This window comes from Temnothorax nylanderi, unplaced genomic scaffold, assembly GCF_030848795.1.
Source record: "Temnothorax nylanderi isolate EJ_2023f unplaced genomic scaffold, tnyl_v1.0 TNYL_tig0089_pilon, whole genome shotgun sequence".
Lineage (NCBI taxonomy): Eukaryota > Metazoa > Arthropoda > Insecta > Hymenoptera > Formicidae > Temnothorax > Temnothorax nylanderi.
The window spans coordinates 336,628-348,023 of NW_027249151.1; the positions used below are offsets into that span (position 1 = coordinate 336,628).

The 11,396-nt window shown below is 37.3% G+C and overlaps 1 protein-coding gene across 4 annotated transcripts; it reads right to left on the minus strand.

The window, feature by feature from the left end:
• Positions 1-22: 22 nt before the first annotated feature.
• Acf (ATP-dependent chromatin assembly factor large subunit) lies at positions 23-10,080 on the minus strand. Of its 4 annotated transcripts, none has more exons than XM_071710410.1 (14): positions 9,434-10,080; positions 7,714-7,852; positions 7,418-7,632; positions 7,123-7,330; positions 6,806-7,032; positions 6,051-6,724; positions 5,505-5,984; positions 4,472-4,965; positions 3,590-4,366; positions 3,287-3,504; positions 3,029-3,204; positions 2,724-2,837; positions 1,596-1,944; positions 23-1,029 (listed from the first exon to the last, which is right to left on the minus strand). In XM_071710410.1, the coding sequence occupies exons 1-14, from the start codon at positions 9,544-9,546 to the stop codon at positions 834-836; spliced, it is 4,380 nt and encodes a 1,459-aa protein (XP_071566511.1). In that variant the 5' UTR covers positions 9,547-10,080; the 3' UTR covers positions 23-833. The 4 variants fall into 4 exon arrangements, with proteins under 4 accessions (XP_071566511.1, XP_071566512.1, XP_071566510.1 ...); XM_071710411.1 differs by having other exon boundaries at positions 23-1,017; positions 7,123-7,333; XM_071710409.1 differs by having other exon boundaries at positions 7,123-7,333.
• Positions 10,081-11,396: the final 1,316 nt, after the last annotated feature.

Genomic DNA, 11,396 nt, shown 5'->3' on the forward strand with positions numbered 1-11,396 from the left:
TGATAAGTCACAGAACACGCAGTACAAAAGTATCCAATTTTATTGTCTGGATCTACAAACATAAGTTTTTATGAATGACGCTTTTATAACTTATGCTTTTTTTTTTTTTAAAGCTGTGCTCGTACTCATCATTAAAGCTCGCGTACAGACGATTTCGAGAAAAGTAAATTTTATAGTGCGATTTATCATGTATACAGTTAACGATTCTTAATATAATTACGGCAATGTGTACATATAGATTGCCGCTTTACGTGAATAATGTTAAAATAAATAATTGAACGATGCGAGAATATATCAAGCATCTCTCCTTGTTTACATCTATAAAAAAAATAATGCTATTCTTGTACTGATCGAAGCGAATAAAACTAATCGGCTGGTATATGTCGTTTTATAATGCTCTATGAGTGCGCGATTATATCTAAAAGTATATATATATATATATATGTGTGTGCGGCTATGTATATGCAAATAATACTGCGTACCGTCTTTATTACAAGCCTCGAAGAAGTCGACTGTAGACATTTTCTTTTTTTTTTTTTTTCGTATATTTGCATCGGTGATTCTGTAGAATAAAATCTTCGTAATTGTACTATTCCGTGAATTGTCATCAATGTAATTTTATATTACTCTGTCGAAAGAATCGAAGTATACAATTTACAAATGTCTTGAGCTACATACAGAATCTTTTGACCGCTCAACATCGGTATACAAGTCCACATATATGCTGAGTTCAAAATATATAAAATATGAGCGGCTCTAGATTTAAATTTCATGAGTATACATCGTAATGAAATATATATATTTATATATGTATAGATCTAATCTTTTTCATTCTATCTTCTTTTCTGCGCTTCACTTTCGTCGCCTTCGCTTCCTGACGCACTGTCTTCCTCGTCGTCATCGATAACCAATCTCGGCCTCTTAATTTTGGGTTCTTCTTGGAAAAGTGCTTCATCGACATTCAAGCCTAATTCTTTGCAGCGTTTCTCGAAGTACTTGCGTAATCGCATACCTGCACTATACACGTAACTATTTTTAACCAGACATAGCCTCGCTTCATACACTCACATTTTTAGGCTGGTTCGGAGGCCAAAGATTATTTACATCAACAACAACAAAGTCTATTAAAGTTACAAACGAATTAACACGTTCGCAAATTTTGTAAAAAGACGTAAGAAAAATCGAATCCTTCCGTTAAGCAATTATAAAATATTAGCCTTTTGTGTGATGATAATATTATCTTACCAAGTATTATAGCGTTTGTATTTGTTACGTTTTGTTAGATTTGTGATATTCTACCGACCTAATCCAAATCACACCCAACAATTTATCTATACACTGAGTTAAATTAGTATACAAATACAAAAATGATAAAGATATCAATTTATCAGTGTTATTAATAATAATTATATGATGCGTTAATTAAAATCAATGTGTGTATATAATTAATAATTATTGTTAATAATATGGATGAAATATATAAATTAATACTATATATTAATTAACATTAATAGATTTATCTATGCAACATGAATCTTAATCTCTGGCATCCGAACTTGTGTGAAATAGAGATAAAAATAATGTTGATTACTTACTTGTATACGGAACTATGTTCCTTGTTGTACAATCCACAGTTTTCAAAGACCAATTGGCAATCGCTAAAGAATTTATCTACTGTCTCGTAGTCGCCGTTATTAAGTTTGAACTTGATAGTTCCAAAGTCCATCGGATTAGAGATGATATCGTGATAATCCGGAACTTCATCCTTCGTAACGGGTGACAGAAACGGCCACGAATCTCTGTGATGCTTGATATCGGTCAACAATTCTTGCAATTTAGCCATAGATCCCCTAACCGAATTCTTGTCTCCGTGTTCAATTTCGGCGGCTCTTTTCGTCGCACGCCGCGTTTGTCTCGGTTCAGTGTCATCCGATGCACTGCTATCTGTACAGCAAAAATTTTCAAATTAGCACATCACATTTTGTCGTTTCAATTTGGAATTACTTATGAAGTGAAGTCTATGCTAAAAACTAAAGTTCTATCGATGTGATATTCATGTGATATACACATGGGTTAGCAATAGCCTACGAATTTCATTGCCAAGATGATAAGATGTATCAAGCATTTACATGACAGGGATGTAACGCTATATTAAGGTCTGTCCATAATAAGTCCCATTTTACTCGGAGGTCAAAACAAGAATTATATGCGTATGTGTGCGTGTGCCATGTATCGTGCCATATTTTATTTCAATTATTCGATTTTATACATACTATGAAAATTATTGTATAAGAAGACTACTTCTAATTTCAAAATAAAAAAAAGTTGATATTATACAATTAGTCCAGATTTATATTAATTATAGTACATAATAATTATTTATTATATTAATTTATACAAATTTTCCTTGTCCAGATATATACTAACGAAAGAAAAATATCATCTTTCCGAAAAAATAAATGATAATGCAGAAACGTTTAATAAAATAATTGAAAACAAGAAGCAGAAGTAGACAGATTTGTAGTAAATAATTCATTCGGTTAGTATGCTATCCCCAAAATAAAAAATTTAAGAATTATTCAGATATTAATAATGAACAGACGATGAACGTACGGGTCTTCTAACGTGCGGTGCTTTCCAAAAATAAAAAAAATAAAAAGATTGGCCATGGTGATGCTACGCACATATATATACACAGTAAAAAAAAGGGATACAATACAGACCGTCCCAGTCTGTAGATTCTGTAGTGAGGAGGCTCTTGGCAAAGCCATGGATGCGAGAGCGTGCTGCTGCTGCGCACAGCCTCTCCTTGTCTCTTTCCCTCTCGCGCCCCCTCACTATCAACATAATTTTAACGCTAAGAAACTTCCTTATAATATCCTTATAACAATTTGTCTACGCCTCTACTTTTGATCTACATTTAACGCGGGAAATTTTTTTTCTTCTCAAATTATAAAAGAAAAACGCCCTTAAGACATTTTCGCCCGTATACTCCTCCGTTTATTTCTCCGTATTATTTCCCCATTACCTTTCGTTGCGTTCCTTCTTTTAGCTTTGCATTTAGTGCAAGACCATCTTCCTCTAGGAGCCCTCGACAATGGCGGTTCTACGCATTCTAAGTGATAACGATTCGGACATGTGTCACAAGCAATCACCTTCCCACCGCTTTTACACGACGCGCATAAGTTCTCTAGTCGTATGTTTCTAACACAGTAAAAAAAAATTAAAAACATTAACAATAATAAATAAGATAACAGATTTTAATGCTATGGAGACATAAGCTTACATATCTTCCTCGCTGTCCTCGTCGTCTTGATCGTCTTCTTGGTCGTCCTCGTCGTCGCTTTGCGGTGCGCGCCTCGCGCGATTGTGTCGCGTCTCTTTGGTCAATATTGTCTCGTCCTCGAGCTCATCCTCGAATCTTTTCCGCTTTTGAGCTTTTTCTTTGGGTTTTATCTCCGGCGGTCTGCATGCTGTACAAAACCAGTCTCCCGGTGGTACAGCCTATATATAGGAAATATACGAGGAAATAATGATAATTCAGTCGATCGCTATTATGGAAACGTCAGTATAATGAACTATTAATTACATTAAGTTTCGGTTTCAGGCAATAGAGATGGTGTCCCCTGTTGCATCCGTCGCAAAGCAACATGTTCTCCGCATCCCTACGCCTTCGACATATACGACACTGAGCGTTTAACGCGCTTCTGTCCCACGCGACACTATTATGCAAGGTACTTAAGTGAACGAACAACTGGGACCAGTTCGTAGACGCTATTAATGATTGTTCCCATCTCTCTCGTGCCTCCTCGCCCGACCATTTTTTGTCCTTTTGATCGGGCCCCAGTGGTCTTTGTAAGTACCTTTGTTCTATAGCGTGGGACAACTGTAAAATAGCACAAGCCAGCTGTTTGACAGCTGCCTGTTGCCTTTGATCGGCCACCATTTCATCATCACCGGGTAAACCTAGGTATATTCCTGGGTCCTTGTAAGTCTTTATGCTAATGCTCCCAACCTCAGAGTCGGGAGTACCGGGTCTACTGTGTTTAGACTCGTTCTTTATCTTGTCTATCAAAGCATTAGGCGGTGTATCTATGTCTACCTCACTACCGGCACACATCAACTTGTCACATTGTTTGTCGTAACTTCTCTGGTTAATCGCGTTCCTCCAGATGGCACGATTGATAATCTTAAGGGATCCTAGACAACCCGAGTTGATTTTGTCTTCGAAATCCAAAATGTGATCTCTCAAAGTCAATTCCATCACATCGTCGATCGACATATCAGGAGGAAAATTCAAGTTCGCATTTTCATATTTATTTTTCTTAACCGCCTTATTAATTTGCCCTTTACTCGAGTCTGAAAACTACGTACGAATATCCATTTACTTTTCGTCTTTTAACTACGCGTAACTATATAGTATAGATGTAGAGGTAGTATACTTTAATAAACTATATAAAAATATACTTACAACTTCAGGATTAAGTCTGTGCTTAGGACATTCATCGATAACGAGGAGCAAATTGTCCATCTCTTGTAAAAGATTATTTCTAAGCTCGCTCTCCCTGACACCCCTTGTACTTAAACTATCTATTAACGCTTGAATGTCTTCTTGATTTCCGTAAAAGCTCCACTTTATCGGTGATCTCTTGCAATGAACAGGACAATCTTTGTCTCCTGTACACAGAACTAAACTTCTTTTGATGTTGGTGAGATCTTGTTTAAATTCTTTCCGTGGGCTTGTTTCTTTCCGTGGCGATTTGACACCATTTTTATCCAAGGATAGAAGCTTCTTGGGTGATTTCTTCGATTTTTTGAAACTATTTTCTTTGTCACTGAACTCATCCTCAAATTTATTTTTTAGATATGCGTAGGTTGCCTCCTTGTCTTGTAACTCGGGATGGTGCGGCGTACCCTCGGGAAGACAATTTCCAGGCCAAAGTTCGTCATTTTCGACAAATAATCCTACAACAATAAAGATTAAGAAAAATTAATTAAAGTAATAACTTTTTTAAGAGGTGTTATAAACTTTTGTCAGTAATTCTGACAAGTTATAATATTAGAAAGTTACACTCTGAGAAGAAAAGAATTGAATGTTATAAAATTTAATTCCTTTTTTAATTACTTTTTCAAAGTAATAATAATTATAAAAGTATAATCAAATAAAGCGCAATGTAAACATTTTTATTTTAATAAAATTGTGAATCTAGTTTTATAAAAAAAAACTTAAAGATATTGATTAACATATCTCATTAAAAATATTTTTCTTGAAAAGATATTGAAGTAAACAAGTTATGTTAAATGGAAAAAAAAGAAAAAAGTACAAGGTAGTTAACTTTGTTTTTAAATTCGTGATGTGACATTTTTAAATCCAAAGTAATATGTATCTTATTGCAACCAGAGTCAATAAAAAAAAATATAAAACATTGAGTCTTTTATTCTCAATTTTGGATATTAAACATTTCATGTTAAACATTTTATAAAACAAAAACATAGAAACATACCTGGTATAGATATAAGTCTCCAATATCTTCGATGCGCTCTATCTGCACCTAAATAAATCATCATTTTGTCGTCCCTTGACGCTTGTTGCAGTTCTTTTAGTTTATTTTCATATTCTTCTCTTTTCTTTCCTTCTTCATAATTACCACGCGTGATCTTTTTCGGTTTCGGCTCTTCTTCCTCGAGAGGCTTTCCCTCTTTCTCGCGTTCTCGCATCTTTTCTCTCTCCTCCTTCTCCTTTCTCTGTTCGGCAAGCAAGAACAATTTTAATTCTTTTTTCGCTTGATGCAATTTATCGTATCGCTCCTCAATTGCATCACGTATCGATGCAAATGCAAGCAACTGATTGATCAGACATGTGACAATCTTTATTTTGTCGTCTAACTCAAGCTCGCAGACATTTCGATGGTTTAATAATCGCAAGAGGTAGCCTTCATTTAGCCTCAAAAGAAGTGCTGGTTCATCAAAATTTGTATAGCCACCTACAATCACAATAATTTTTTTTTTAATAGAAAGTATATTAATATTGAATAATAAATCATACGTACCCTTTTGAGAATATCGCCATTTCGAAGCGGCTTCGCTAATACGTCCCCCGGAGCTTAGTAAATGTTGCCTCAAAATCTCACTCAGAGTTACATGATCCAATGTGAGTTCTGATAATTTGCATCCCTGATAAGTCGAGCACCATCTAGAAGCCAATGTAGCGAGCTTGATGGCTTTTGCCATTGATGATGCACCTTCATAAGCACTAATGTCATCCAACAAAGTGGATGCTTGCGCATCACTTTCATTGTCTTCTCCAGCTTGGTACTTGAATATATTTGACAATAACAGTTGTAAAAGATCGCTCCACGGACCCGACGCTTCTTTGGTCAACAATGCCTTCTCCACTAGTTCCAAATTAAAACCTCCCGGAAAATATACAGACACTTCTAATTCTTCATTAAAAAATTCAAGAAATTCCGTTATCATAGCGAAATCTCCAAACTTCTCGTTCGGTATATTGCATTTAATGACAGTAGGTTCAGGAATGGGACTAAGATCTTCACACTCGAGATCTTCTCTCGGTTTGTTCCATTGTTTCATATATGCAGCTAAAGCCGCTAACTTTTGTTTCTTTTCCTTTTTACGCTCACTTTTTAACGCCCTTTCTTCTTTACGTTTCGCTTTCTCCTCCAAAGCTTTTGCTTTAAGTTCCTCTTTGAATTTGCCATTCGTTCTATTAATAAAATATTTCAAAGATATTAAAAAATACATTAAATAGATGTCTTTTAACAAAGCCTTAATGAATAGCTTTTACCTTGGTTTCCGGAATTTCTTCACCACGGCAGTATCATTCACTTTTTTCAGAGGATCCGCTTTCTCGGGTGTTTTTTGTTTTGATACATTTGAGGTGAGAAATTTATCCATGGATTCTTGCTTTTGTTTGACCGATTTTTTTACACGCACCGTAAAATCTGGGAGTGTCCCGGCAAATATGGTATCAAAACGTACTTTGTTAATCCCATATTTTTCCAAAACGCTTTCCTATACAATAATGAAACAAAAGGTAATATTACAAGAGCGCAAAAATATCTTCAGACATTCATAATTTTGTATCAACAATTCTGTATTAACCTTGACAACCCATATACCGCTATCATTTTGTTCACAGAGTTGACGAAGAAATATCTTGTTACGATCTCTGCTGTAATGCTGCTTTCGTCTTCTGACCTGAGACGCTTCCACTATCATAATCTGACTGACGTCAGAATCTCCAGAATCTAATTGTTCTACCTCATAACGAAATAACTTCGCTGGTGGATGATAATAATGTTCCTGTAGACTTCTGAAACAGCGATGCAGAATAGAATAAACTCAATAAAATTAAAAAAATTAATAAAATAGTTTAAAACTCAATTAATTCACTTACCTGCCATTTTCATTCATATATGCCTTAACTTGCTGTTCCGTAGGTATAATAACTTGAAGAACATGACAGTTACACCAAGCGTCATCGGTAAAGCTAGCTTCTACCATTTCTCCTACAAAATAGCGATCTCTCGCAAATTGGTAAACGTCTTCGATCATCTCGTTGAAAGAAGATCTATTTGTTTTACTAGCCAGATAAAGTATAGGGATTCGCAGCTAAAAAAATATGGAATTTTACATATATAATAAACATATTAATGATGATTCAACATAGATTACATAAAAATTTAATTATACCTCCATTGGGAATTCTTTCAAGCTCCTCTTCGCATTTTCTTCGCATTGCAAAGCTTCCTCGAATGTCATATTAGTTTTACCTGTGATACTACATGACCATATAAGGGAGTTGCATAAGATAATCCGCTCGCAAAATTCACTGTAACAGAAAATACATAATGTTTATTACAATATAACTTATATGGAATAATTTTTATATATGTATATTTATTTTAAATTAATTTAACTTATTAAATCTTCAAAATATATAAAAGCTTTAAAAAACACGAATAACACTTAATTATTAAATTTACTTAAAAGTTAAAAATAAAGTTAATAAGCTTATATATATGTATGTGTATGACCATAGAATATAATTATGTTCATTCATATGTACATTTAACCAAACTTCAAATTGTTCATACATATCTATAAAAAGCTTATTAAAACAATAATATAGAAGCTAGATTAATAATGTTTAAGCACATTTGACAGTGTAACAACTAATAACATAGTAAAATCCATTTAATTTGTAAATTAACAATGTAAGAGATACATATCTGACTACAAATTTTTACTTAAACCGACATAACAGATATTTTCCAACAAGAAACAATAAAAATTCATCTTTATTCATTATCTATTCAATATATTGTATGATGGTCGTTAATCTAAATGATGTAAATGCAAATTCTTAATAAGTATCAGTCAGAATGTTCCTATTGAGTAGAATCTTATCCGAATAAAAAAATACCTACGATTTAAAAAAATGTCAATTATGGTAAAAAGACACTGTGTTGTTGTATCGAATGACGCTCTCAAATTATTAACACACCGAAAAAATTCATTAATGAATTTGTGGACATAATGCAACATAAGTCCATGATAAATGATAAATTGATAAACCTTTCCCAAGTTTGTTTACGATCAGTCCATTCACGTTTTTTTTTTAACTGTATTTCAACATACATTATCGTACGTTTTCAAAAAAGGAAAAAAAGGGAAAGGAAATTTAGCGTGAAATAGTATATACGATTTTCGAGTAAAATTGGCCTTAGGAAGACTTCGATCAAACTGATTAGCTTAATCAGCGACTAATGTCCATCTCTACCAATGATTTAACTTCAATCTCGGTTTGACTTATTTTTTATCTTTTTCCAGTTCTAAGATAAAAAAGTAAGTTAAACCGAAATTACAGTTAATATGTATTGATAGAAATGGACATTAAACTCGTAATTTTATTAATCTTCTTTGTTGTCTGAAGTAAAAATTAGATCGGGGACGAATCGCCTACAGTCGTTTTGCTGCGAGCAATTCTGCTGGTCGAATTTCAAGTTAATCCGGATTTGATCAAAGTCGCCTTCATTCACGTGGATGTGAACAAACTTTTCGGACAAATTTCGTTCCGAACAGGCCTCGAGACAGGCCGGGACAGGCCAAGACGGGCTTCGGTCTACAATCTTATGACAAGATTACACCAGTTTTTATGCAATGCAGTAGTCAGACCGACAATTGGCGCATTATTCGCGCGGTAACGCAAGCCCCCGCGGATAAACAATCGATCGCGCTTTAATGATGTATCGCTCTCCCGCGTACGGCGACGCGAAACGTCGTCGACGCGACGACAATCTCGGGCGACGGGATCAAGCGGGGCCTTGAGTACTCGCAATCGGGCCCAGACCCCGAAGCCCGCCGTTGCGTCCTCGTATCCCACATCCCGCGGAGGCCGCTCAGCACTCACTTGTAGTTCTTGAATATCTCGTTCGTAACCTCGCAGTGGTAGACCTCGTCGTCGTCCCTGAAGTCCGAGGAGACGTGAAGCCGCTGGAACGGCTGTTTGCGTAGAAGCGGCATCGCGACCGTCGGCCGCGATCGCGACGATTCTCTTTATTCTTCCCTCTTCTCGTCCTCCTTGTCCTCTTCCTCAGCCCTCAGCCTTCTCGACGCGCCGCGGACGCACGGACGACGCTCTCTCCCTCTCTTTCTTTCTCTCCCGTCCTCTTTCGCTGTCGCGCTCTCTCACGCGCGCGACGCACGCCAAGTGGCACGGGACGACGGACGACGGACGCGGGACGGACCGTGTGCGCGCGGTGTTCGCGCCAGCAGCACCGGGATCCCGACGTCGGGCCGCGAGAGGCTATGCCCGTCGACGCCGATCGGCGTTCCGGTTACCGCGTTTAACCCAACCGCACGGCGTGTCTCCCGCGCCGCGGCAATCTCATAACCAGGATAACGCGACGATCCCCGTCCGACGGCGTCCGACACCGCCGTTCGACGCGCACGGCACAAGGTTTCTCGACGCGGTAAAAACGACCCGTTCCCGTGCACCTGGCCAGCCGTATCGCACACACACGGCCGGAAGCCAACGGCGAATATCATGGAATAGTACGCTGACCGCCGTTGCCAACTTGACGTTTCGCGCGCGGCCCGCGCGGGCCCGCGCGGCCGGGCAGGGGCGGATGCTGGCGCGCGCCTACCCGATGGTCATTTCTGCCGACGCGGATTAACTTTAATCTCGATTCAACTTACTTTTTATTCCTTTTTAGTTCTCAGAAATTAGAAGAAGGATAAAGAGTAATTAGTTAAATTGAGATTGAAATTGATTCGCGTAGGTAGAAATGGACATGAAACGCGATCCCGCCTTTTTACGTTCGATAAATTCGATTCGATCCGGAAGCTCGGGCCAATCCGATCCGCGGGAAGGCGAGCGTGTTTTATCAACGGGAAAATAAACGCGCGCAACTAGATAATCTACAATCTATTACGCAATGAGACGTATGTACGAACGCGAAATGTTATTCGTTAGGAAAGAGCGGCGATCGAGCAAACGTTTAATTCTGATTTCTACAAATATGTAGATTAACTTTAATCTCGATTACTTTTTAACTCTTTCTAATTCTTAGAACTAAAAAAAGATAAAAGGTAATTAAGCTAAACAGCTAAACTGAGATTAAAGTTAATCTACGTTGATAATATGGAATTGATAGAAATGGACATTAAAGTGGTGAATCTCGTAAAAAAGAGACAAAGTCCGCGATGTCCATATAATTATAAATTGACGTTCGAGCGCGTAATTAACTTTAGCGCGGATCATGGAATAAAAAGCCTTTTGTGTCTACGACGTTAGAAATTGCCCCGAGATCTCGGACGGAGAAAGAATTAACCAATCGCATTGGTCAATTGCCGAATTGTTTAAATATGATTGGTCAATTTTTTCTCCGTCCGAGATCTCGGATTTCTAATATCGTGGACAACTGGACACAAGGCTTTATTACAGGGGATCGAACTGATCCGAGATATATCCTACATATATAATCCAGTTTCCATGCACGCGTTGAAACCAGAGACTAAGGCTGGGGTCCCATGGAGCGGATTACGCGGAAGCGGAACGAGCGTATCACCAATCACGGCATCATTCTGATAGAACCCTTTCAAAGATTCCGTCGAAACGGTCCCGTGATTGGTGATACGCTCGTTCCGCTTCCGCGTAATCCGCTCCATGGGACCCCAGCCTTATTCTAAATATATGTATAAGACCAATGCGCGTTCCGCCAATTGAACGCATGCTCCTTTTGACGCGCGCTGTGTGAAATTTAAAAAATTCAACCCTTTTATGTCCAGTTTTATCAATGCAGATTAACTTTAATCTCGGTATAACTTTTACTTTTTATCTTTTTCTAGTTATAATTAAGAATTAGAAATAA

Excerpts from the sequence above, each read along its gene's own strand:
- Acf (XM_071710409.1), bottom strand. The coding sequence starts at position 9,546 with ATGCCGCTTCTACGCAAACAGCCGTTCCAGCGGCTTCACGTCTCCTCG. Across the intron at positions 7,633-7,713 it reads TGAAAGAATTCCCAATGGAG|CTGCGAATCCCTATACTTTA; the intron begins GTATAATTAAAT and ends ATATTTTTTTAG. Across the intron at positions 1,945-2,723 it reads AGAATCTACAGACTGGGACG|ATAGCAGTGCATCGGATGAC; the intron begins GTCTGTATTGTA and ends TTTGCTGTACAG.